Source organism: Chiloscyllium punctatum, chromosome 26 (genome assembly GCF_047496795.1).
Source record: "Chiloscyllium punctatum isolate Juve2018m chromosome 26, sChiPun1.3, whole genome shotgun sequence".
NCBI lineage: Eukaryota > Metazoa > Chordata > Chondrichthyes > Orectolobiformes > Hemiscylliidae > Chiloscyllium > Chiloscyllium punctatum.
Window position 1 is genome coordinate 17,548,455 of NC_092764.1, and position 27,773 is coordinate 17,576,227.

The following is a 27,773-nucleotide window of genomic DNA, read 5'->3' on the forward strand; positions in this document are numbered from 1 at the left end:
GGCCAAAGGGGCTTAGAGATAAATAGGAGGGGGTGTGGCTGGGGGAAAAGGTAGCTTGTAAGGCGATAGGTAGATGAAGACAGGGGGTGATGGTGAGAGGGGATAGGTGGGAAGAAAGATGGACAGGGATGTCACTTCAAGAGGGCAGTGCAGAGTTGGAGGGTTGGATCTGGGCCAAGGGGAGATGAGGAAATTGGTGAAATCGAGGTTGATTCAGTGTGGTTGGAGGGTCCCAAGACAGAAAGCGAGGTGTTCTTCCTCCAGGTGACGGGTAGCTAGGATTTGACAGTGAAGGAGGTCCCAGACTTGCAGGTCTTTGGGGGGAGTGAAAGGAGGAGTTGAAGTATTCGGCCATAGGGCAGTGGGGTTGATCGGTGCATGTGTTCCAAAGATGTTCTCTGAAACATTCTGCAAGTTGGTGTCCTGTCTCCTCAATGTAGAGGAGACCACATCAAGTGTAACGGACACAGTAGATTAGGTGTTTGGATGTGACTGACCAGTTCAACTCCCTCTGCCAAGGACAGTAGAATGTTCAGCAGTTCGTGTCACTGATGCATTTTACACAACATCAGTGGAAATTGATAAAATGAGGACTTAAAAGTTTTAAAATTAATGACAGATTGCTAGGCATGAGGAGTGAGGGATTATGGAACGAAGGAAATTAGACAAAGTTATACACAAATTAGGCAGAACCTAATTGATAGAACAGCTTTGAAGGACTGAATTTTAATTAGGCCACACTTGGAATAGTATGTGCAGTTCTAGTCGCCACCATAGGAAGGATGTGGAGGCTTTTGGCGCGGTGGGGGGGGGGGGGGGGGGAGAAAGAGAGAGAGAAAGGGAGGAAGAGTCGTCAAAAGAAGTCTACCAGGATATTGCTTGGTTTGGCATGTCTTAACTATAAAATGAGAAGAAGTTGGACAAACCTGGATTGTTTTCTCCAGACCAAAAGGCTCAGGGATGACCTATTAGAAATATGTAAAATTATGACAGTCATGGAAAGGGTGGATAGTCAGACACTTCTCTCCAAATGGAAATATTAAATACTATGAAGTGAGAGATGGGAAAGTTTAAAAAAGGAGATGTGCAAGGCAAGTCTTTTTTTTTGACAACAGTAGGTGGTAGATGCCTAGAGTGCTTTGCCAGGGAAGATGGTAAAAACTGATACAATAGCAACGTTTAAGAAACATTTAGACAGACATGAACAGGCAGGGAATAGAGGGATACAGACTATGTGCAGGCAGATGGGATTAGTTTAGAATGGTATCATGGTTGGCACAGATATGGTGGGTCAAAGGGCCAGCTCCTGTGCTGTACTGTTCTCTGTTCATTCTTATACTCCATTCGGTGGTGTGGATATTGTACCAATTTATTTTGCAAAATACTTTTTAAAAAACTCAAACATGAATTTTATTCATTTGAAAACTTCTAAAATTACTACCTACTCCAAAGTCTTAAAACTTCAAACAATCGTGATCACGTTGTTAAAAATTTATACATCACCCTTCCATTGCAACATGTTCAATGCCCACCAGGTGTCAGTGTAAGAATGGTCTGTGATTAAGCTGTGGGTCAGTGTGGTACCAATGTTTATCCCTAGTCAGGGGAGGGAAGTGATGACAACACGTTTCACTGTAGCAGAATGAAGACTGCAGAGTTTAAGCATTGCAGATTATGTAACAATCCGCTTATGGAAGATCTAAACACTTGACCAATCCAACAGTCAGGTATAAATATCGAAAATGAGAATACTTTTGCCAGAGAAATGCAAAATTTTCGAAACAACAAAAATCAGTCCAACTGACAATGGTTTGTGTAAAATGTCCAAGTGGCCTTAGGCAGCTTTGAGAGGCCAGTTCACAGCCCAGTGAATTCGAGCACTCCACCTGACAGGAAACCGTTACTCGGAAGATGAATTCAGTCGGCGTTGCATCCTGGCAGCGTGTTCTCTGCTTCTGGCTCTCTTAGCCTTTGCCTGTTGGGATGAGGTGGGGGGAAAACAAAAGGGCAGCTTTAGAGTTTGCACCGGATCTGAAAGCAAAAACCCACCAGTTCATCTGGAAACTGAGATTATACACAGCAGGAATCCTCGGGGTATACCCCTGAGATTGTTCGAAGGCCAAACAGGAAAAGACAGGATAGATAAAAGATAAGCAATTTCTGCTGTTTGGGGATTCTATAAGTAGGGGCAGACCATTCAGGAGAGATGTTAGGAAGCACTTCTACACACAACCAATGGTAGATGTTTGAAAACTCTCTTCCACAAAACAGTGGATGCTAGATCAGTTTAAAGCGGAGATAGATATATTTTTGTTCAGCAAAGATATTCAGGGTTATGTATATAGAATACAACCCCTACAGTATGGAGACAGACCACTTGGCACAACAGGTCCACACTGACCCTCCGAAGAGTCCACTACCCTATTATTCTACATTTACCCCTGACTAATGCATCTAACCTACACATCCCTGAACACGATGGGCAATTTAGCATGGCCAATCACATAACCTGCATATCTTTGTACAGTGGGAGGAAACCGGAGCACCCAGAGGAAACTCGCACAGACATGGGGAGAATGTCTGTCTGTGTGGAATTTGCACAGTCACCAGAGGCTGGAATCAAACCTGGGTCCCTGGCACGGTGAGGCAGCAGTGCTGATCACTGAGCCACTGCATTGCCCAAGGCAGGGAGATAGAGTTTGGCAACAAGTTAATCATTATCTCATTTGAATGGTAGAACAGGCTAAATGGGGCTGAATGGCCTACTCCCATTCCCATGACTTCAAATACCAGAGAGGGGGAGGGGGCGATGATTAAGATTCACAATGAATCAGCATTTGAATTCAACATGGATTAGGGGCTTGCAAAGTGACCAAGGTGCCAGTTAGCAACAGGCAGAGAGAGGGCTGTAATGTCACAAAGCCTCGTAGCTACCACTTCCTAACATTACAAAATGTAGAGCTGGCACTTGGGCTAAAGTACTCAGAAGCGCTAGATGAATCACATACCAAAAATCAAAAGAGCGTCAACTCCTTCTGAAGGGAGAGCAAGGAGGAAAAAAAGAGGGAATGTAGTGTTAGGTTTAAAAATGATATCTCCAAACCACATCACTAAGTGTTAATCATTAACTGGCAACTGAAATGGAGATATCATTTTTAAACCTAACACTACATTCCCTCTGTCTCTATCCTAGATGGAGGCTAACCAAGTCCTATACTGAAGTGGAGGCAAGACTTCACTACCCCTGTACTCAAGACCTCCTGTGATAGCACTCCAAACAGTAACAGTAGGTAATATCAGATTCAGAACCTTTCACCATCAGGCTGGGCTACACGAGACTGGTGCCATGGAAACAGAGATAGAACTCCAAGCATCAGCCATCACCCAGGAGTTTCCAATGGGCAAAGGGCAGCAGGACCCACTTGGGGGAATATGGCTAAATTTAATCTAATAGACACACTCATTAGTTTGCATACATCATAAGTAGATTAAGCTGGTAAATTTGCTTTATATCAAAGTGTACATATCTTATAATCATTTTGATCAGATCATGAAGAACTCATTAGGTGCTCTCGCCCCAAGATTACAGGGAGGAGGACAATATTTATATCGCTTTCCCCCACATCCCCTCTAGGGTTTCCAAAGTTCTTCACTACAATTTTTTTTTTTTAAATATCTGTTGTAGAATCTTTTCTACATCAATATCAGGGCTGGTGAAGAATGAGACTGCCAAGATGGGAGAAAATGAATCCATTTATCCATATAGCAATCCCCAAGTTCTCAAATCTACAGAAATTAATGTATCACCATTATTCTCTCAAACTCTTACAAAGAAATAAATTACTTCCTTTGCTGGCCCCCACTCCTATCCAACCTTCTGCAAACTGGAGGAAGAAATAACCCTATGGCAACTGTATCCTTTCTTACATAGATTTCAAAAACAAAATTCACCTTCAGAAATCAGTCAGAGCATGAAGGCAGCCATTACTGCCTCACAACCCATAGTCAGCAAACCGGAATGTACACAGATGAGTCAGTGTCATTCAGAATCAGCTAGAGCTGCACAGAAAGGTATCTCTACCCATGCACAGCCAGGCAGTCTCAGATTACAGGTCATCACGGAAGTGATAGCTAATAGATCAGAGTAAAGGCACAAGCAGGTGTAAATTGTTTCTGAGTAAAGGCATTTGTAGATGAGCCTCTGAGGTCAGCTGTGACTTCAGTGGTCACGTGCCAGAGTTCTGCTAGGAGGTTGGAAGTTGCACAGAGTATGTGGTCTGTAGTCTTACTGAAATAACTGTGCAGAAGCCAGTATCCCATTGCCAAGTTACCCTTTATTTACACATGATCCAGAAATCTCAAAGCCAGTCTCTAGAGAGTTAGAAGATTCTGAGACTCGTGTTTATATTTTTCAGTCAGGGCTCCCTGATTGACTGTGAGGTCCCTGATTGGGACTGTTAATCCAGGCCAATGAAATTTACCTGACCCTCATTCTAATCACTACACTTACAATTGTGTGCAGTTTATTAACACACAAACATTCTCTAATATTAAACTAGAAGACAGGCTTTAGGTTGTACAAAGAAGAGCAGGGAGATTATATCAGAGCTGTGCAGAACTTTAGGTTAGGCCACAGCTGGAGTACAGTCTGCAGTTCGGGTCACCACGCCATAGGAAGGATGCAATTGCGCTGGAAGGAGTACAATGGAGATTCACCAGGAGGTTGCCTAGGATGGAGCATTTCAGCGGAGAGAGACTGGATAAGCTCAGGTTGTTTTCTTTGGAACAAAGGGGTTTGAGAGGGAATCTGATCATGGTGAATAAGATTATGAGGAGCAAGGAACCGAAAACAGCTGTTCCCCTTAAAGGATCAATAACAATAACAAAAGGGGCATAATTTTAAAGTTTAGGTAGGAGATTTGAGGAAATTTTTTTCACCCAGACAATGGTGGCAGTATGGGAGGGTAGCTGAGGCAGGAAATATCACAGTCTCGTAAAAAAAAAAGCAAGTACTTAGATGAGCACTTGAATTATCATAACATTCAAGTTTACAGGCCTAGTGTTGGAAAGAGAGACTAGTGTAGGCAGTGGTATATTTTTGGCAGTACAGATTTTGTGGGCTGAAGGGTCACTTCTGTACTGTACTCTGTGATCTGTAAAAGATAAAACAAGAGACAGGGACAGAACCCTGGAAGAGGACTAATGTGTTTATGCTGACAAGAGGAAACAAAAGAAGGGTCTGTACCAATAATGAGCAAAACAACAATCTCCAACTCGAAAGTTAAAAAAAAAAATCACAACACCAGGTTATAGTCCAACAGGCTTATGTGGAAGCACTAGCTTTCAGAGCGCTGCTTCATCAGGTGGTTGTGAAGAATAAGATCGTGATCACAGAATGTATAGCCAAAAGGAGTCCAGTGTCATGGAGATGTGATTAAAATTGTTGAAATGTATCACATCTCCATGACACTGGACTCCTTTTGGCTATACATTCTGTGATCACGATCTTATTCTCCACAACCACCTTATGAAGGAGCAGCACTCCGAAAACTAGTGCTTCCACATAAGCCTGTTGGACCATAACCTGGTGTTTGTGATTTTTTTTTTAAACTTTGTCCACACCAGTCCAACACTGGCACCTCCAAGTCCAACTTTGAAGATCACCTTACCTCTAGCTCTAAGCAACGTCTCATCTCTCGGTCAATATCATTACATTTTCCCAAAAACTTCAGGAAGCTATGCTGTAGAAGTGAAAGGATAGACATTACAAATCGCAACACTGGCCATGCTAGCTAACCGTGGGGTGAGTAACTTTACTTTGGAAAGACAACTGCAACATAGTCAATGGCCCTGTGCAAGCCTGGTCACAGAACATCAAGGTTTAGACTAAGACTACTTACACAGTGTGGAAACAGGCCCTTCGGCCCAACAAATCCACACCGAGCCGCCCACATTGCGTTCAGTGGACAGAATTTAAAACAAAATAGGTCCACAGTACATGAATGATTTTGAATAAGATGAGGTGTCCCACTTTAACTGACAATTATTTTCTTCTGAAAAATGTTAGAAGTGTTACTTTTGACGAGATTGTATTAACAATTATGCAGACTGATTGCTGCACTTACTTTGGTGCAATTTTTAAAGATTTTAAATTTGTAAAGCCTGGACATATTTTGAACCAAATACTAAGTACTTAAAAAGATGCAGTGAATCCATCACTCAGATAGGGTTGAGGTGCAATGGTAGTGTTCCCACCTCTGAGCCAGGAGGCCCAGTTAATAACATCTCTGAACAGGTTGATTAGAAAAATATTCACATGTTGTGTAGGGACTTCAGTTGGGAACCAAAATAAAAATGGGACAAACAAGAGGTGGTTGCTAAATGGTATGATTGGTGCAGGAGGGAATTTCAGTGAGTTCAAAAGCTCGAGGGAATGGTCGGATGAAGACGTTTCAAACTAAAAGCACGGAGATGCAGGGGAACAGTTCCTTCTGGTGGGGACATCCAGGACGAGAGAGAGGTGGCATCTCATTCAAACTAGAACAAGACCATTTACGGGGGAGGGGGTATCAAAAGAAAAAAAAAAAGGTCAGAAAGCACTTTGTCCACCCAAAGGACATGTTAAATTTACACCTCCCTCCCTCAAAGGCTGTAGATGTTGGGGTTCAAACGGAATTCACAAAACGGATGCCAGTGGATTTGAGTTTAACAGGAGTATCGAAGGATACGAATCAGGGTTTTGGATTTTGGTGCAGGTCAGCTCTGATCCAATGGCACAGACCAGAGGAGTTGAATGGCCTACTCCAGTTCCTGCTGTAAATTCTGAACTTTGTGAATTTATTTAACGGCCTTACCCTCTGAAGCTATTCCTGTCCTGTGCCCCCAACTCTCACCGCGTAGTTTTTGTACAGAGACAGTACTAAAACAATATCAAGCTCACATCATTGCTTAAAAGCAAAGGCCAAAGGCCAAAAAAAAAGACTCCAGTTGCTGGGTTTTCCCTGCTCAGAGCCCAGGAAATCAGCTCTCCTGTTCCAGACTAATTCATGATGCTGATTACATTTAAGACAACAAGACACAGGAGCTGAAATTAGGCCATTCAGCCCATCAAGTCTGCTCCGCTGATAAGTTTCTCCTCCCCATTCTCTCACATTCTCCCCGTAACCCTGGATATTCAAGAATCTATCTTAGTCTTATATATACACTCAATGACCTGGCCTCCATGGCCTTCTGTGGAAATGAATTCCATAGATTCACCACTCTGGCTGAAGAAATTTCTCCTTATCTCCATTCTAAGAGATCTTCCCTTTACTCTAAGGCTGTGCCCGCAGATCCTAATCCCTCCTATCAAACATCTTCCCAGCATCCACTCTGTCCAGGCTATTCAGTACTCTATGTTTCAATTAGATTCGCCCCCCGCCACCCGCCACCCCATCCTCCTTTGAGTATAAACCCAGAGTCCTCAAACATTCCTCATACATTAAGCTTTTCATTCCTGGGACCATTCTTATGAACCTCCTCTGAACATGCTCCAGGGCCAGTGCATCCTTCCTGAAATATGGGGCCCAAAACTGCACATAATACTCCAAATATGGTCCAGAGCCTTATAAAGTTTCAGAAGTACATCCCTGCGTTTAAATTCAAGTCTTCTCAAAATAAATGCCAACATTGCATTTGCTTCCCTCACTACTGACTCAACCTGCAAGTTTACCTTGAGAGAATCCTGGTCTAGAACTCCCAAGTCTCCTTGCACTTCAGACTTCTGAATTTTCTACTCATTTAGAAAATAGCCCATGGTTCTATTCTTCCTACCAAAGTGCATGACCTCAAATTTTCCACGATGTACTCCATCTGCCAATATGCCCACACTCCTCACTTGTCCAAATCCTTCTGCAGTCTCACTGCCACCACAATGCTACACATCCCTCTACCTATATTTGGATCATCTACAAGCATAGCCAGAAAGTCCTCAGTTCCTTCATCCAGATCATTAACATATGAAGTGAAAATTTGTGAACCCAACAGAGCCTTGCGGAACACTGGCTGCGATCTTGAGAAGGGCCCCTTTATCCCCACTCTGCTTTCTGCCAGACAGCCAAGCTTCCATCCATGCTAGCACCTTGCCCCTAACACCAGGGGCCCTTAGCTTACTCAGTAACCTCCTGTGCGGGACCTTGTCGAAGGTCTTCTTGAAGTCCACGTAGCTCATGTCCATTGGCTTTCCTTGGTCTAACCTGCAAGTTACTTCCTCAAAGAATTCTAGCAGATTTGTTAGGTAAGATCGCCCCTTGATAAAGCTAGGCGGACTTTGCCAGATTTTACCATACACTTCCAAGTATTCAGAAATCTCATCCTTCACGATGGATTCCAGGACCTTACTCATGACCAAGGTGAGGTTAATTGGTCTATAATTTTCTGTCTTCTGCCTTACTTCCTTTTTAAACAGATGTCACGTTAGTGGTTTTCCAGTCTTCTGGTACCCTCTGACTCTAGTGATTCATGAAAGATCACCAGTAATGCCCCAACTATCTCTTTAGCCATCTCCCTTAGAACTCTGACGTGTAGTGCATCTGGTCCAGGTGATTTATCCACCTGCAACCCATTTAGTTTTTCTAGTACCTTCTCCTTGTGATGGCTACGGTATTCAGCTCTGCCCCCTCACTCTCCTGAATCTTTGGGATAATACAAGTGTCTTCCACTGAAGACTGACATGAAGTAATTATTCAGTTCCTCAGCCATTTCCTTGTTCCCCACTACTATCTCTCCAGCATCATTTTCTAGTGGCCCAATGCCCACTTTTGCCTTCATATATCTAAAGAAACTCCTACAGTCTTCCTTTATATTACAGGATAGCTTACCCACATATTTAATCTTCTTCCTCTTTAATTCTCTATTTGTTGCCCTCTATTGGTATTTGTAAGCTTTCCAATCCTCTGGTTTCCCAATGCCCTTCGCCACATTTGCTTTCTCTTTTATGCTGTCCCTGACTTCCCTAGTCAGCCATGGTCGCCTCATCCTCCCTGTACCATGCTTCATTTTCCTCAGGATGACTCTCTGCCGTGTCTCCTGAAATACTCCCAGAAACTCCTGTCATTGCTGTTCCACTGTCTTTCCTGCTAGGCTCCTCTCCCAGTCATTTCTACCCAGCTCCTCCCTCATGCCTCTGTAGCTGCCTTTATTCAGCTGTAATACTATTAGCTCTGGTTCTATCTTTTCCCTCTTAAATTGAATTTACTCTGCAATCATTGTGATTGCTACCTCCTAAGGATTCCTTCACCTCAAGCTCCTTTATCAAATCTGCCTCATTGCACAACACTAAATCTAGTATTGCCTATTCCCTAGTAAGTTTCACCACAAGCTGCTCCAAAAAGCCATCTTGTAAACATTCCACAAATTCCTTTTCTTGCAATCCACTACCAGCCTGATTTTCCCAATCCACCTACATTTTTAAATTCCCCATGATCAGTGTAACTTTGCCTTTCCTATCTCCTGATGTATCTTGCACTCCAGCTCCTGACTACCATGTGAAGGCCTGTACATAACTCCAGCAGTGAATAAAAAGGCCCCTTCTCAAAATGTGAATAGTTGGAACGAGTAGCTTAGTGGTTAGCACTGCTGCCTCACAGCACCAGCGTCAGGGTTAGGGTTCAGTTCTAGCCTTGAGTGACCGTGTAGTTTGCACATTCTTTTAGTGTCGGCATGTGTTTGCCAGGTGCTCCAGTTTCCTCTCACAATCCAAGGATGTGCAGGTTAGGTGGATTGGCCATGCTAAATTGCCCCATTAGGTGTCCAGGCTAGCTGGGTTAGCCATGGTAAGTGCAGGGTTATGGGGACAGGGTGAGGAGGGGAGATGCTCTTCAGAGGGTTAGTGCAGACTAAATGGGCCAAATGGCCTCTACCTGCACTGTAGGGGTTCAATGATTCTTTGAATGTGGAATTCACTACCTCGAGCCGTAGTTGAAGTGATTATCACAGGTGAATGGAAAGCAAAGCTCAACAAGTAAATGAGGCTGACAGGAGGAGAATGTTAATCTTTAATAGGTTTAAAAGTAGCATTCCCAGACGAGTCCTGGTGAATGAAAGGGGCTCTGATGGTGCAGTGTGTGTATCCCTACCTCTAGGCCAAGAGTCAAGGGTTAAGGTCCCAGAGATGTGTCATAAATATCTAAAAGAAGTGTTGGTGGAGGCTCAGTGTAGCAGACACACCAGCATAGACTCATTTGACTGAATGAGTTTACAGCAGAAGCAGACCAATGCAAAAGTGACCGGGCATGAGGCAGTGAAGAAGTGATTGACTTAGAAAGAAGACAGAACATATGAGGAAAGTGGAAGGTCACCTTTAAGATACATTACCGCTGTGACGTCATGAAAAACGTGCAAACTTTCTCTTGAAAAAGGGCATTTTAATGGTCCAATTAAAGTGCAGGATAAAGAGCTTTTTCTTTAAATATTTACTCATGGAATGTGAGTGTCGCTGGCTGGGCCAGTATTTATTGCCCATTCCTTGCTGCCCTTGAGAAGGTGATGATGAGCTGCCTTCTTGAACTGCTACAGTCCACATATAGTAGGTAAAACCACATTGCCAATTGCGATTATATTGATTAGCTATTACACACCGACACAGAAGACTTGAAAGGAGGTGGTAGTGAGTTAATTGTTTAAAGATGACTTTGCAACAAGTGAGACTTACATTACTTATGCCAGTGACATTAGAATCCAATAAGTTCCTATTGTCACAAAGCTGTTTTTTCTTCTAAAAGCTGTTCCTTTTCTCAAGGATACGATGATTAGATTAGATTACTTAGTGTGGAAACAGGCCCTTCGGTCCAACAAGTCCACACCAACCCGCCGAAGAGCAACCCACCCAGACCCATTCCCCTACAGTTACCCCTTCACCTAACACTATGGTCAATTTAGCATGGCCAATTCACTTAACCTGCAAATTTTTGGATTGCAGGAGGAAACCGGAGCACCCGGAGGAAAGCCACGCAGACACAGGGAGAATGTGCAAACTCCCCACAGACTGAGGTGGGAATTGAACCCGGGTTCTGGTGCTGTGAGGCAGCAGTGCTAACCACTGTACAACATGCCACCCTTACTATGTCCTTGGTTTTTTGCAGAGAGGTAATAAACTGCTCTGTGTCGATTAATCTGGTTTGGTAGAGATTAAAAGGGTACTGAGAGGCTTTTTTAAATATATAGACAGATGAAACTGCAGGCCGAGGTGGTCAGGTTTTAGAAGTGACCTGTATAATGAAAGGGGAGTGGTCAGCTCTGTAGCTGAGCAGTTTAGTTCAGTCCAGAACTAGTTGGGGGTTCGACATTGGACTGTGTGAACGGGCTCGCTCTCGTCTTCCCTTCAAACTTCAACCTGTACGCATCTGACCCTTTTCTCGTACTGTTTTAAGGTGGTGGTGGTTGGGGGGGGGGGGGGGAAAAAAAAAAAAAAAAAAGAGGGAAAGGGAGGGAGGTGGAGGTGGAGGACTTATTGGGACTGTGGTGTATATTCAGAACAGGAAATTAAGTCCAATATGGATAGACTGAGTTCTGTAGGGGTTCTTTATCCTATTCTTCAAGTTTCATTGTGTAATTTTGTGAATAAATGTTTTTGTCTGTTTTAAACCTGGTAGACAAACTCACTAACTTAATCTGGGTAATCTTTATTGTACACTTACCAAAACAAATTGCAAAGTTATTATCTGGGCTGCCTGCTTTACGATTTTTGAGTGGTCTGGCCTAGTCCATAACACTGTTAAAGATTTATTTTGATAGAGTACCTATTTAAAAAGGGTAGTTCTTCAGTTACTTTGATTATTGTAGTTTTGAAACAGTTTTAAAAACAGACTTCTGCATCACTGGGTGCCAGTAATTAGAATACTGGATTAGTGGTGCTGGAAGAGCACAGCAGTTCAGGCAGCATCCAACGAGCAGCGAAATCGACGTTTCGGGCAAAAGCCCTTCATCAGGAAAAAAGGCAGTGGGCCTGAAGCGTGGAGAGATAAGCTAGAGGAGGGTGGGGGTGGGAGAGAGTAGCATAGAGTACAATGGGTGAGTGGGGGAGGAGATGAAGGTGATAGGTCAAGGAGGAGAGGGTGGAGTGGATAGGTGGAAAAGAAGATAGGCAGGTCTGACAAGTCCAGACAAGTCAAGGGGACAGTTACTGAGCTGGAAGTTTGAAACTAGGATGAGGTGGTGGTGGGGAGGGGAAATGAGGAAGCTGTTGAAGTCCACATTGATGCCCTGGGTTGAAGTGTTCCGAGGCGGAAGATGAGGCGTTCTTCCTCCAGGCGTCTGGTGGTGAGGGAGCGGCGGTGAAGGAGGCCCAGGACCTCCATGTCCTCGGCAGAGTGGGAGGGGGAGTTGAAATGTTGGGCCACGGGGCAGTTTGGTTGATTGGTGCAGGTGTCTCGGAGATGTTCCCTAAAGCGCTCTGCTAGGAGGCGCCCAGTCTCCCCAATGTAGAGGGGACCACATCAGGAGCAACGGATACAATAAATGATATTGGTGGATGTGCAAGTAAAACTTTGATGGATGTGGAAGGCTCCTTTAGGGCCTTGGATAGAGGTGAGGGAGGAGGTTTTACAGTTCCTGCGGTGGCAGGGGGAAGTGCCAGAATGGGAGGGTGGGTCGTAGGGGGGTGTGGACCTGACCAGGTAGTCACAGAGGGAACGGTCTTTGCGGAAGGCGGAAAGGGGTGGGGAGGGAAATATATCCCTGGTGGTGGGGTCTTTTTGGAGGTGGCGGAAATGTCGGCGGATGATTTGGTTGATGCGAAGGTTTGTAGGGTGGAAGGTGAGCACCAGGGGCGTTCTGTCCTTGTTACGGTTGGAGGGGTGGGGTCTGAGGGCAGAGGTGCGGGATGTGGACGAGATGCGTTGGAGGGCATCTTTAACCACGTGGGAAGGAAAATTGCGGTCTCTAAAGAAGGAGGCCATCTGGTGTGTCCTATGATGGAACTGGTCCTCCTGGGAGCAGATACGGCGGAGGTGGAGAAATTGGGAATACGGGATGGCATTTTTGCAAGAGATAGGGTGGGAAGAGGTGTAATCCAGGTAGCTATGGGAGTCGGTGGGTTTGTAAAAAATGTCAGTGTCAAGTCGGTCGTCACTAATGGAGATGGAGAGGTCCAGGAAGGGGAGCGAGGTGTCAGAGATAGTCCAGGTAAATTTAAGGTCAGGGTGGAATGTGTCCGCAAAGACCGTTCCCTCCGTGACTACCTGGTCAGGGCCACACCCATTCTGGCACTTTCCCCTGCCACCACAGGAACTGTAAAACCTGTGCCCACACCTCCTCCCTCACCTCTATCCAAGGCCCTAAAGGAGCCTTCCACATCCATCAAAGTTTCACCTGCACATCCACCAATATCACTTATTGTATCCATTGCTCCCGATGTGGTCTCCTCTACATTGGGGAGACTGGGCGCCTCCTAGCAGAGCGCTTTAGGGAACATCTCTGAGACACCTGCACCAATCAACCAAACCGCCCCGTGGCCCAACATTTCAACTCCCCCTCCCACTCTGCCGAGGACATGGAGGTCCTGGGCCTCCTTCACCGCCGCTCCCTCACCACCAGACGCCTGGAGGAAGAACGCCTCATCGTCCGCCTCGGAACACTTCAACCCCAGGGCATCAATGTGGACTTCAACAGCTTCCTCATTTCCCCTTCCCCCCACCTCATCCTAGTTTCAAACTTCCAGCTCAGTAACTGTCTCCTTGACTTGTCTGGACTTGTCAGACCTGCCTATCTTCTTTTCCACCTATCCACTCCACCCTCTCCTCCTTGACCTATCACCTTCATCTCCTCCCCCACTCACCCATTGTACTCTATGCTACTCTCTCCCACCCCCACCCTCCTCTAGCTTATCTCTCCACGCTTCAGGCCCACTGCCTTTTTTCCTGATGAAGGGCTTTTGCCCGAAACGTCGATTTCGCTGCTCGTTGGATGCTGCCTGAACTGCTGTGCTCTTCCAGCACCACTAATCCAGTATTTGGTTTTCAGCATCTGCAGTCATTGTTTTTAGTCAGTAATTAGAAGGCAAACTTATGTAATATTGCAATCTCTAACTAAACCAATTACAGTAACTAGAAAGGGACCGAAATCTAATTTCATACTTCAGTCTCTGGCTTGGAATTCAAATCAACTCTGTATCCTCAGAGTTTACACTCTGTAGCCTGTAGTGTGACAGGACAGATACTCTGGCCTCCCAAGGAAACACAAAGAGAAGGAAGAGTGAAACTGTACAAAGAGCCAAGAGGACAGAGAATGAAAAAAAAACGTAGTTATACGCGTGACAGTGTGTCAGGGAAATGAAACTAAACAGGGTACTGTGTAGATGAAACAATTAAAAAAATTTTTTTAAATTGTGTTGGGAGGTTTGTTCGAATTTTTAAAAATCAGTAAATATAAATAAAGTTTTAAAAATACAACATTGGGAGAAAAAAAAAGAAATCAGACTAGCACATTTTCCCACTTTGTCAATGCCAAGCTAGAACAATGGAACATTCCATCCTCTTCCAAACTGGGAGCAATGCAATTTTTAAGAGGAAGATGAATGAGATGGGTTCTCACTTCAAAGCATGCCTTTTCCAATTTTTTTTTTTTTTTAAAAAAAAAGTGTCTGCAAATCATGCCCAGAATTTCATTGAAAACATTGGAGACAACATTTCAGAAGTGAAAAAAAAAAATTACTGCTTGAAATCGTACTCACTTCTCTATGACACTGTTTGAGACGCTGTATGATAATGTTGCATTCCTCTGTATGCAAGTGTGGAGATAGATCTGGGTGCATCTTCACTTCCAAGTTAACAATGAGTAAACTGTAAGTGGATCCTTAATGCTCACGTCCTGGATAAAAACCAAAGTCAAACTAATGTGTGTCATAATCAGCAGCTTGTAAGTTATTTTACAAAAAAAAAGTTCAACCTATTCTTCTAATCTAGGAGATGTCATTACACGCTACTGGAGCACGTGGGACTTGAACCCAAGCCCCTCGGTCCAGGGATAGGGACTCGACTAACACCACCCCCCCCAAAAACCTTTATTAGCAAAATGATTGCAATTTACAGCTCATGTCAATTAATGGTCCTCCCTTTAGCATCGCGAGACTGGCTGTAGGAATCAGAATGATTAAAGAATGCACCTTCCCTTCAAGGACAGCATGGCCCTTTCAACTAAAAGAAATCACCCCACTTGTAGTGTTCTCAACGCCCCCATTCAATCCAATTCTGTGTATTTATTTTAACATTTTAAATGCATGGTTCACATTTCCTTTTACAGTCCAAGCGTTCCTCCAGCTCATAGCGAGGAAGATCACAGGAGATCCATACATTTATTTTTGGAGAGTCATAGACTAATTTTTTTCCCCCAAAAAGCACAGGAGGTCACAATTCAAATAATTCATGAAATTATTCATCGTAAAGACACCAAATTTATACTGCGACTTTCACAAAGCGCTTTACAATCAATTAACTGCTCCCAGTGCGCAGCCAGTTCTGTATTGTAGGGAACACAATGGTATTTTAATCACTGCACAGGGAAACCTGTTTCAGTGCAGTTGGTTGAGATAGTGGGCAGAATACTGTGGTCTTCTTTGAAAGAGTGCTATTGGACTTTTTCACATTCCATCTAAAAAGTGAAGACGGGGCCTAGATTTAAACTTGCCTCCAAACAGCGAAACCTCTGGTAGTCCAACACTCCCACGGCACAGCATTGGGAGTTTCAGCCAAAAATATTATTTTCGAATTACAGCTTCACTCATTTCATCAGCAAAAGACAAAGGAAAAAAGTCAGCTGAACCAGACAGTGTAATTTGTGTTTTAACATTCCTGTGTGCAAGCTTCAAAAATTTTATTTCAAAATTATTTCACTAAAATCTGGCCAAACCTTCAAATTGAAACAGGGAGGACAAAAAGTTTTCACTCATTATCTCGAATCAAATGAGGCTTTTCAAATGGAGATCACCCAAGAATAAGGCAGGTTTTTGAAGGTGCACCACTGGCCCAAGTATACGGTTCAGTGTTGTTTACTCTGGATGCAATTTTCAAGAAATGAGATTCAAGTTACTCACATATGCTGGACTGGACGCTTACTAAAAATGCTTTTTATGTGTTATGTTCATTTTGTTGTAAGCTATAACACTGACAATGTGTAAAGATTGCCAGGTATGTCCTCTTCTGAAAGAGCAAAGCAAATCCAATGCAGACAATTACTTCCTGACCAATTCACACACAAAGAAAGTCATAGATAGGCATAGAAACAGACCCTTCAGTCCAACTTGTCCATGCTGACCAGATATCCTTAATAAATCTAGTCTCATTTGCCAGCATTTGACCCTTGTCCCTCTCAGCCCTTCCTATTCATTTACCCATCCAGATGTCTTTTAGATGTCGTAATTGTACCAGCCTTCACCACTTCCTCTGGCAGCTCAATTCATACACACCACCCTTGGTGTGAAAAAGTTGCCCCTTAGCTCCCTTTTACATCTTTCCTCGCTCATCTTAAACCTATGCCCTTGAGTTTTGGACTCTCCCACCCTGGGAAGAGACTTTGCCTATTTAGTCTATCCATGCCACTAATGAATTTATAAACCTCTAAGGTTACCCCTCAGCCTCCAACGCTCCAGGGGAAATAGCCCCAGCCTATTCAGCCTCCCCCTTTAGCTCAAATCCTCCAACCCTGGCATCATCCTTGTGAAACTTGGAAGGGCTCAGAAAAGTTTTACAACATCATTCCTACAGCAGGGAGACCAGAACTGAACACAGTATTCCAAAAACGGTCTAACCAGTGTCCTGTACAGCTGCAACATGATGCCTCAACTCTTATTTTCAATGCATTAACCAACAAAAGCAAGCATATCAAACACATTCTTCACTATCCTCTCCCTCTGCAACCCTACTTTCAAGGAACTATGAACTTGCACTCCAAGGTGTCTTTGTTCAGCAACACTCCCCAGGACCTTATCATTAAGGTGTACAAGTCCTGCCTGATTTGCTGTTCCAAAATACAGCACCTCACAACTGTCACTCTTCAGCCCATTGGCCCATCTGATCAAGATGCATTGTATTTTGGAGGTAACCTTCTTGGCTTTTGGTCTCATGTGCACAATTACTAACCATAACTTCTATGCTCACATCTAAATCATTTATATAATTGACAATAAGCAGTGACTGACAGAGCTTTCATGCCTTATGTATTTAGCCAGGGGGATACAGTTTGCATTCTGCTAGACCACTAAATCGCTTACAGCCTAGGTCCAAATTAAAACTAAGGAAATGAATGCAAGGAGGTGAAATGCAAGTGACTGCCTTCAACATTAAGGCAGGATGTGACCAAGTATAGCACCAAGGAACCCTGGCAGGCTTGAAGTCATTGAGAATCAATGGGAAAACTGACCACCAGTTGGAGTCATACTTAGCACTTAGGAGGGTGCGGTTATAGAGTAATAGAGTCATACAACACAGAAACAGACCCTTCAGCCCAACTCATCCATGGCAACCAGGTTTTCATTTGCCTGCGTTTGGCCCATATCCCTCTAAACCCTTGGTATTCACATACCTGTCCAAATGTCTTTTGGATGTTGTAATTGTACCCACCTCTATCACCTCTTCTGGCAGTTCATCTCATACATGCACCATCCTTTGTGTGAAAAGGTTGTCCCTCAGGTCCCTTTTAAATCTTTCCTTCTCACCTTAAACTAGAGGGCATAGTTTTGGACACCCCAATTCTGAGGGAAATACCTCGGCTATTCGCTTTATCTATGCCCTTCATGATTTTACAAACCTTTATAAGATCACTCCTCTGCCTCCCAGGCTCTAGGGAAAAATAGGAGAAAGTGAGGACTGCAGATGCTGGAGATCAGAGCTGAAAAGGTGTTGCTGGAAAAGCGCAGCAGGTCAGGCAGCATCGAAGGAGCAGGAGAATCGACGTTTCGGGCTGCGCTTTTCCAGCAACATTTTTTCAGCTCTTGGGAAAAATACCCCAGCCTATCTAGCCTCAACCATTGCACTCTCACTAACATCCTTGTCAATCTTTTTGCACCATTTCCAGTTTAATAGCATCCTTCCTATAGCAGAAGGACTAGAATTGCATGCAATACTCCAAATGTGGACTTACTAATGTCTTGTGCAGCTGTAATATGATGTCCCAACTCTGACCAAGGATGACAAATGTGCCAAGAGCCTTCTTCGCCACCCTATCTACTTGTGACGAAAGTTTTAAAAGTACCTACATCCCTAGGTCTCGCTGTGCACAACACTCTCAACGGCCCTACCATTAACTCTGCAAGCCCTACCGTGGTTTCTTTTACCAAATACAACACATCACATTTATCAGAATTAAACTCTACCTGCTTTTTCTCAGCCCACTGGCCTAATTGATCAGGATCCTTTTGTACTCCTAGATAAGCTTCTTCACTGTCCTGGAGGACAATCAACTCAGCTCAAGAACATCACTGCAGGTGAATCTCAGGGTAATGTTCTCAACCCAACCATCTTTAGCTGCTTCATCAAAACCCACAACCTCTACCGCCATAAAAAAAGAGGAGATCTACAGATATGACAGAACATCACTACCTGCAAATTCTCCTCAAGGTCACATACCATCCAGAACTGGAAGCATAATTATTCTTCCAGTGTCATTGGGTCAAATGTTTGGAACTATGCCCCACCAACAGCACCAAAGCTGTCTGCACTTTAGCAGTTCAAGAAGGTAACTCAACACCATGTGATGATGCCGCTCCTTTAGCAAAACTGCGCCGTCTTTGGCTTTATTTCAGAGAGGTTATCAAAGCAGCAATTCCGAAAACGCAAGGTTTGAAGGATTTTAGGGCCAGTTTGATTATAGCGAGCAGATATTGCCTCAGACAAAAGGCTTTCAAGTTTAAAAGAAAAACACTCGTACAATGAAAAGGGAGTGGCTGGTTCTCCTAGCTCAGCTTTTCTCTGGTTTGGTTTGAGCACAGTAGTAGATGAAGCTGCTGGACCCAAAGAAGGAGGTCCATGCTGGTCCTCTCTCTCTCTCCTGTAAGACGCGGTGTTTGATTCTACCTTTTGTGCCAAGGGATGCTTATGGGGTTTGTTGCAAGTATTTTGGAACAGCATCGTTACATTAGAACGATCTGGTGTGATGGATAGGTAAGCTATTTGGTATTGTGTTCTCTTTTGTTTGTGCTTCATTCAGTAATCTTGTAAATAAATTCTGTTTTGTTTAAAACTATGTGGTTTGACCAACTGCATCCCTCTTGGAATATCCGTGCTGCATCTGCTTAAAACAACTTGCAAAGTTAGGGTCTTGGCTACCTTTTTAAAAGTGTTTTTGAGGGGTCTGGCCTGGTCCATAAATTGAGAGCTCTTTGCGGGATTTGTTCTATAGTTCCAAATTGGGAGTAGGGTTGTTGGACTCGAAGGCAGCGAATGTTGGGTGTTAGTGTCTTTTATTCTGGGTGTTGAATTCAGTTGGTTTAAACAGCGCTCGGGATAGCAATACCTCTTGCAGTCACTAAGAGGATTCTGGGGGTAGAAGAAATGACTTAGGGGGTTTTGCAAAAGGAGATTAAGAATAAACTGCTGGAACGGTTCCGGGTGGATAAATCCCCAGAACCTGATCAGATGTACCCAAGAACTCTGTGGAAAGCTAGAGAAGTGATTGCTGGGCCTCTTGCTAAGATAATTGTATCATCGATAGGCACAGGTGAGGTGCCGGAAGACTGGAGGTTGGCAAACATGGTGCCATTGTTTAAGAAAGATGGTAAAGACAAGCCAGGGAACTATAGACTGGTGAGCCTGACCTCGGTGGTGGGCGTTATTGGAGGGAATCCTGAGGGACAGGATGTACATGTTTTTGGAAAGGCAAGGACTGATTAGGGATAGTCAACATGGCTTTGTGCATGGGAAATCATGTCGCACAAACTTGATTGAGTTTTTTGAAAAAGTAACAAAGAAGATTAATGAGGGCAGAGCAGTAGATGTGATCTATATGGACTTCAGTAAGGCGGTCGACAAGGTTCCCCATGGGAGACTGATTAGCAAGGTTAGATCTCATGGAATATAGGGAGAACTTGCCATTTGGATACAGAACTGGCTCAAAGGTAGAAGACAGAGGGTGGTTTTTCAGACTGGAGGCCTATGACCAGCAGAGTGCTACAAGGATCGATGCTGGGCCCTCTACTTTTCGTCATTTACATAAATGATTTGGATGCGAGCATAAGAGGTACAGTTCGTAAGTTTGCAGATGACACCAAAATTGGAGGTGTAGTGGACAGCAAAGAGGGTTACCTCAGATTACAACAGGATCTGGACCAGATGGGCCAATGGGCTGAGAAGTAGCAGATGGAGTTTAATTCAGATAAATGCGAGGTGCTGCATTTTGGGAAGGCAAGTCTTAGCAGAACTTATACACTTAATGGTAAAGGTCCTAGGGAGTTTTGCTGAACAAAACGAGACCTTGGAGTGCAGGTTCATAGTTCCTTGAAAGTGGAGTCACAGGTAGATAGGATAGTGAAGGCGGCGTTTGGTATGCTTTCCTTTATTGGTCAAAGTATTGAGTACAGGAGTTGGGAGGTCATGTTGAGACTGTACAGGACATTGGTTAGGCCACTGTTGAAAGAGGTTGTGAAACTTGAAAGTGTTCAGAAGGATGTTGCCAAGGTTGGAGGATCTGAGCTACAGGGAGAGGCTGAACAGGCTGGGGCTGAGGCTGAGGGGTGACCTTATAGTGGTTTACAGAATTATGGAGGGGCATAGATTGTCTCTTTATCCTAAGTCTTTTCCCAGGGGTCGGGGAGCCCAGAACTAGAGAGCATAGGTTTAGGGTGAGGGGAACGAGATATAAAGGGGCAATTTTTTCACGTAGAGGGTGGTACATGTATGGAATGAGCTACCAGAGGATGTGGTGGAGGCTGGTACAATTGCAACATTTAAGAGGCATGAGTGGGTATATTATGGGTATATGGATAGGAAGGGTTTGGAGGGATATGGGCCGGGTGCTGGCAGGTGGGCCTAGATTGGGTTGGGATATCTGGTCGGCATGGACGGGTTGGACCGAAGGGTCTGTTTCTATGCTGTACATCTCTATGACCCTATGGTGACTTTGTGACCTCTTTACCACACAGTTCAGAAAGATCTCAGGATATATGTGTCCTACAATAGTTCAGTTGCCTGAGTTTCCACTGGCTTTCCAACCACAGTAAGTAACACTCCTACTTGTGAGCCAGCTATATCATTAGCAAGGACAAATTGTATTCCTGGAGCTGAGAGTTTGTCCAGTTCTCCTACCACAACGTCTGCACACTTCACTAGACATTCTAATCTCATTCTATATAATGAGCACTTGTCTCACTGTGAATTCCTGTTAAGAGTACCTTTTCTGCCAATAGACCTTCAGAGGTACATGTCTCTTCATCTTTCAACATCACAGATTGAGAGGATCATGTATCTTTTAAGACTGTAACCTAATTATCTGCTGCTTCTGGCCTTTGCGAGTAAACTTTACCTTTGCAGGTACAGTATATGGTTTAATAAGACCTAGCATTTCCTCCTTAACCAACCTCTGATCATGTTATACATTCTGGTGCAGATTTCTAGTCACCTCTGTGCTATCCATTACCACTACAACAAAATTTGCTGGCTTATCCTGTTTACCCACATCTGGTTTCCCTGTCCTTTTCCTAACCCACCAACACTGATTTCATGAGGCCTAATTTATTGCAGTGAAAACACTGTAGCTTTTTAACTTCTCTTTCCTCTTCAGAGGGTTTCCTTTATACCCTGTGGTAAGTTATCCTTATGACCTTCACTGAGATCTACCTTTCCCTTTCCACACAAGAATTTCTCTTTTCCCCAGTTTATTGCCCACGAATTGAAATCGATTTTGGAAACCAAACATTGATTTATGGACTAATTCATTATCACTGGCTATTTCAACTGCTAATCTTGCTGTTTTAACTCTCTGCTCTTCCACACGAGTTCTCATTACATCAGAAAGTGAATTTTTGAACTCCTGTCGAAGTCCCAAATGCCAGCACCCGGCTCATATCCCTCCAAACCCTTCCTATTCATATACCCATCCAAATGCCTCTTAAAATGTTGCAATTGTACCAGCCTTCACCACATCCTCTGGCAGCTCATTCCATACACGTACCACCCTCTGCGTGAAAACATTGCCCCTTAGGTGTCTTTTATATCTTTCCCCTCTCACCCTAAACCTTTGCCCTCTAGCTCTGGTCTCTGACCCCAGGGAAAAGACTTTGCCTATTTATCCTATCCATGCCCCTCAAATTTTGTAAACCTCTATAAAAGGTCACCCCTCACCTTCCAAAGCTCCAAGGAAAACAGCCCCAGCCTGTTCAGCCTCTCCCTGTAGTTCAGATCCTCCAACCCTGGCAACATCCTTGTAAATCTTTTCTGAACCCTTTCAAGTTTCACAACATCTTTCTGATAGGAAGGAGACCAGAATTGCACGCAATATTCCAACAGTGGCCTAACCAATATCCTGTACAGCCACAACATGACCTCCCAACTCCTGTACTCAATACTCTGATCAATAAAAGGAAAGCATACCAAACACCGCCTTCACTCTCCTATCTACCTGTGACTCCACTTTCAAGGAAATATGAACCTGCACTCCAACACTCAGCAACACTCCCTAGGACCTTACCTGTATAAGTCCTGCTAAGATTTGCTTTCCCAAAATGCAGCACCTCACATTTATCTGAATTAAACTCCATCTGCCACTTCTCAGCCCATTGGCCCATCTGGTCCAGATCCTGTTGTAATCTGAGGTAACCCTCTTTGCTGTCCACTACACCTCCAATTTTGGTGTCATCTGCAAACTTACTAACTGTATCTCTTATACTCACATCCAAAGCATTTATGTAAGTGACAAAAAGTAGAGGACCCATCACCGATCCTTATGGCACTCCACTGGTCACAGGCCTCCAATCTGAAAAACAACCCTCCACCACCTCCCCGCACTCTTTGAGCCAGTTCTGTATCCAAATGGCTAGTTCTCTCTGTATTCCATGAGGGAGGAATGAATCACTAGTTGACACAGGAGAGGTTAAAAAGGAGTACAGATAAGCAAGTTGACGGGAATTAACAGCGACTCTATTTGATCAGATGGTTGACACAAACCAGGAGCAAACAGATGTCAAAGTTGACATCTTTAGCTCAGATAAATTAACAGAGTTACAGCAGGAAGATTAAAATTTAAAGCAACTGTATCAAAAAGGTATTCACAAAAAGAATCAGAATGTGTTCCAGAATGTTATTATCTTAAAATTATATCTTAATGAGGAACTGGAGACCATCACATATTCAGGCAGATGAGAAAAGGGCAGAAGTTCATCAAGCCATATTGCCAGTGGGTTATAGAATGGGGGTGTTGAGAATTACACATGAGCTACCACTAAGGGGTCATTTAGGCATGAGAAAAACTCAAACTAAAAATACAAAAACATTTTTACAGCCTGGAATGCACAAGGATGTAGTTGAATTTTGCCAGACATGTCATACATGTCAGGTAATTGGAAAACCACAGGCAGTAATAAGACCGTTAATACCTTTTCCTGCATTTGAGGAACCTTTTGTAAGAGTCTTAACTGATTGCTTGAGGTAGGAGTTCTGCACAAGAAGTGGGAATCAATATTTGTTAACAATGATGGATGTGTCCATCAAAATTCCAGAGTCCGTTCCATTACGCAATATTACAGCTCAAAAGGATTGTAGAGGAATTAGTCAAATTTTTCACTAGATACGGACTACTCAGAGATACAATCAGATCAAAAATCAGATTTTACATCAAAATTATTCAAGAAAGTAATGGACGGCTTAGGAATAAAATAATGCAAATCCACTGCGTACCATCCAGAATTGCAGGGAGTGCTCAAATGGTAGCATCAAGTATTAAAGACCATGTTGAGGGCTTATAGTCAAGAGTATCCAGACAACTAAGATAAGGGAATTTGCTTTGTACATTTTGCCACCATAGATGCACCAAATGAATCAACCAAATTCAGTCCATTTTAATTAGTTTTTGCGCATGAAGTGAGAGGACCGCTAAAACTGATTAAGGAGAAATTGCTAAGTCAGAGTTCAAAGATGTGGTCTCTGAATTGTGTCAAACAATTAGGAATCAATTAAATAGAGCAGGGGAGTTGGCTAGACAGTGTTTAAAAGTACCACAGTATACAATGAAACAGGAAGCATAAAAAGAAATCAAAAAACCTCACAATTCTGCTATCAGAAATAAAGGTGTTATGATCCTTTTTAAAAGGTTCACCTGTTATTAAAAGTAAAGCTTCGTGGACCGTATTACATCAAGTGGAAATTGAGTGAGGTAAATTATTTGATAATGACTCCAGACTGAAAGAAATCTCAGTAAGTCATGTTCAAAAGGTATTTGGACAGGGAAGGAAAGCAAGAGGAGAATGTGTTAATGATTATAACAGAGTGAAGAACCAATTTCAGAGGATTCTGAATTGGATATTCCTCAAAATAAATTGAACAATGAAGGAGTTGTCAAAAATTGGGATAACTTACTGAGTTACCTTCCAGAGGAAAATCAAAATGACCTGGAAGAGTTATTACTATCACATGGGGAGATATGTGGAAATAAGCTGGGAAATACTAACCTAAGTACACATGATGCAGATATAGATGTTGCTCTGATTAAACAACATCCTTACAGGCATAGCCCTCTAAAGTTGGCACAGGTTCAAAAGGAGATTGAACATATGCTCTAAGACAACATAATCAAAGTGAGTTAGTGATTGGAGCTCACCCATAGAAATAGTGCCAAAAACCAGATAGTACTTAATAATTACGTGTTGACTATTGCAACATCAATGCCATCACAAAGATTGATGCATATCCAACTCCACGTTTGGAAAACTGTTTGTAAAGGTGGAACAAGCAACTTATATTTCTAAGTTGGACTTGCTCAGATGATACTCTAAGTCCATTTTCTGAAAGAGCAAAGACAATTTTGGCTTTTATAACGCTATATGGACTGTATCAACTTAATCATGCACTTTGGTATGAAAAGAAATGCACCAGTCACATTTCAGAGACTAACCAAAAAGGTCATTGCCGAACTGCCCAACTGTGTCATATATAGAGATAACCTGGTGGTTTTTAGTCACACATGGAAGGAACATTTGCAACATTTATCAGACTTGTTTGATAGACTTTGGAAGACAGGCCTGGTGATAAACCTGACTAAAAAATGAATTTGCTAAAGCCCAAGTCATTGGACACAGAATGTAAAAACAAATGGTATGGGAAACTCCCCAATTACATCGGCAGAAAGAGCAGTACTACGATTCCTGGAATCTTATTGAAAATTCATACCATATTTTAGCAGGGTGGCTGCTCCATTTACTGAATTGCTAAAGAAAGCCAAGACGTTTCAGTGGACAGTGGACTGTCAGAAGGCATTTGACAGCCTGAAAGCTGTGTTAACCACTGCCCCAGTATTAGCCAGACCTAATTACGCAAAGCCATTCAAGGTGGCTATCAATGCAAGTGATGAGTGAGTCAGTGTTGTGTTTTTACAAGATGATAACAAAATAGAAAGACCTATCGGGTATTTCTCCAGGAAACTGAACATTCATCAGCAGAAATATTCCACAGTGGAGAAGGAAACCTGGAGTTTGGCATTGGCGTTACAACATTTCATGGTTTATGTTACGAGTAATGTATGTGAGATGATCCTACCCATTGATCAAAACCCATTGAAGCTTGTGGAGAAATTCAAGGACAAAAATGCCAGAGTGTTTAGATGCAGTTTGTTGCTACAGCCATTCAAGATGAAAATTATGCACGTGGCAGGAAGAGAAAACTTGATTGCCGACGCATTAGCGAGACTTGAATGCGAAACAGAGGTGGTGGCAGGAGTAAGACAGACTGAAACAAAATGCAGTAGTGCATGTTTGCATGATCATAGTCAATGTAACGTATATGGGTGTTGTAGAGTACTAACAGTTTAAGATTAAGCCGTTTTAAGATTAAGCTAGCTTTGGATAGTGATGGGTTTTTCTGGTGGAGGGGGTGGTGTAATGATACTGCTCCTTTAAATGCTGTCCTCAACCATTTTTTCTCCCAGAGAGGTCATAAAAGCAGTGATTCTGAAAAGTCTGGCTTTCAATGGTTTTAGGAGCAATTTTATTATAGCTAACAGATACTAGTTCAGGCAAAAGGCTTGTAAGTTTAAAAAAAAATACACTTGTACAATGAAAAATGAGCAGCCAGTTCTCCCAGCTCAGCAGTATTTGAAGATACTGGACCCGATAAAGCAGGTCAAAGCTGGTCCTCTCTTTGTGACATCACTCCTGTAAGACCCGGTGTTTGATTCTACCTTTTGTGCTAAGGGGTGTTTATGGGGATTAGTTTAGATTCCCTAGTGTGGAATCAGGCCCTTCAGCCCAGCAAGTCCACACCGACCCTCCAAAGAGTAACCCACCCACACCCATTTCTCTCTGACTAATGCACCTAACACTATGGACAATCTAGCATGGCCAATTCACCCTAGCCTGCACATCTTTGGACTGTGGGAGGAAACCCACACAGACACAGGGAGAATGTGCAAACTCTGCACAGACAGTTGCCAGAGGTTGGAATTGAGCCTGGGACCCTGGTGCTGTGAGGCAGCAATGCTAATCACTGAGGCACCATACAGATTGTTGCAAGTATTTGGAACAGAATTATTAAGTGAGATGATCTGTTGGGTCAGATAGATTAAGTTATTCCATCTTCCGTTCTGTTTTGTTTGTGTTTCATTTGGTAATCTTGCAGTTTTTGAACAAAATAGAATTTATCTACATGATTTGACCAGCTGCATCACTCCTGGAATATCCACTCTGCACCTGCTTAAAATAACTAGCAAAGTTAGGGTCTGGGCTACCTTCTTGAAATGTTTTTAGGGGGTCTGGCCTGGTCCATAACAACAATCATCTTGAGGGCAATTAAAGGATGAATTTCAAAGGTTGGCCTTGCCAGAGAGAGATTAGAGTGGTGCTGGAAAAGCACAGCAGGTCAAGCAGCATCCAAGGAGCAGGAAAATCAATGTTTCAGGCAAAAGCCCTTCAGCAGGAATAGAGCCAAGACACCCACATCACAAGAAATTTTTAATTAAATTACAGCTTTATTAATAAAATTGAACCATTTAATAATTAAATATATTTTAAAAACTGTTATCCTAACACCAATCAGTTGTAATGGTTCATGGAAAATTTTACATTTGTACGTGCACATATATATTTACAGGCAGAAATCTAAAACACCAGGTTAATTACATCAAATCAGCATAATTTACACTCAGTTTCCCAGCTCCAATCAACACAAAAACTGTACCCTATCCATTGCAAGTAACAAACCAGAACTAACTTACAATCCCTTACCTGATTCAAGAACAAATGAGTCCTAACAACCAGGCATAACTAAACGCTATTATTACTGTTACAGAAGTAGATGGGACAGCTCTGTTGCAAAACTCGGCCGTAGCAACGAGATAAATGGAGAGTTAATTACAACATAAGGACATTGTAGGACATAAGACAGAACTCAAGGTGGCAAAGGAGGAAGAGATTCATTTCTACACTTACGCCAATAATTACTGGAGCCTTACGGATTCAACGTCTAATTTTAGTTACAACTTCTAAGCATTTTAAGATCAATTTAGGTAAAAGTCTCACTGTTTAAATATCCTACCTCCCAACACTCACCTTCTGAATCAAGCTGCTCCCAGAACCTTGTGTCACTGCATGGCAGGAAGTAACAATT

At 43.1% G+C, this 27,773-nt stretch overlaps 1 protein-coding gene across 2 annotated transcripts; it reads right to left on the reverse strand.

The window, feature by feature from the left end:
- Window positions 1–1,351: 1,351 nt before the first annotated feature.
- Window positions 1,352–27,773, reverse strand: cmc2 (C-x(9)-C motif containing 2). Of its 2 annotated transcripts, none has more exons than XM_072595872.1 (4): window positions 27,716–27,773; window positions 14,708–14,844; window positions 5,670–5,741; window positions 1,352–1,975 (listed from the first exon to the last, which is right to left on the reverse strand). In XM_072595872.1, the coding sequence occupies exons 2-4, from the start codon at window positions 14,786–14,788 to the stop codon at window positions 1,901–1,903; spliced, it is 228 nt and encodes a 75-aa protein (XP_072451973.1). In that variant the 5' UTR covers window positions 14,789–14,844; window positions 27,716–27,773; the 3' UTR covers window positions 1,352–1,900. The 2 variants fall into 2 exon arrangements, with proteins under 2 accessions (XP_072451973.1, XP_072451974.1); XM_072595873.1 differs by lacking the exon at window positions 27,716–27,773 and adding an exon at window positions 24,818–24,932.

What these genes read in the sequence shown, in the direction of transcription:
- cmc2 (XM_072595872.1), bottom strand. Translation starts at nt 14,788, where the DNA reads ATGCACCCAGATCTATCTCCACACTTGCATACAGAGGAATGCAACATT. An exon ending in TCAAACAGTGTCATAGAGAA is followed by an intron (nt 5,742 to 14,707) that starts GTGAGTACGATT and finishes TCACTTCTACAG; the next exon opens with CATAGCTTCCTGAAGTTTTT. An exon ending in GACGTTGCTTAGAGCTAGAG is followed by an intron (nt 1,976 to 5,669) that starts GTAAGGTGATCT and finishes TCATCCCAACAG; the next exon opens with GCAAAGGCTAAGAGAGCCAG.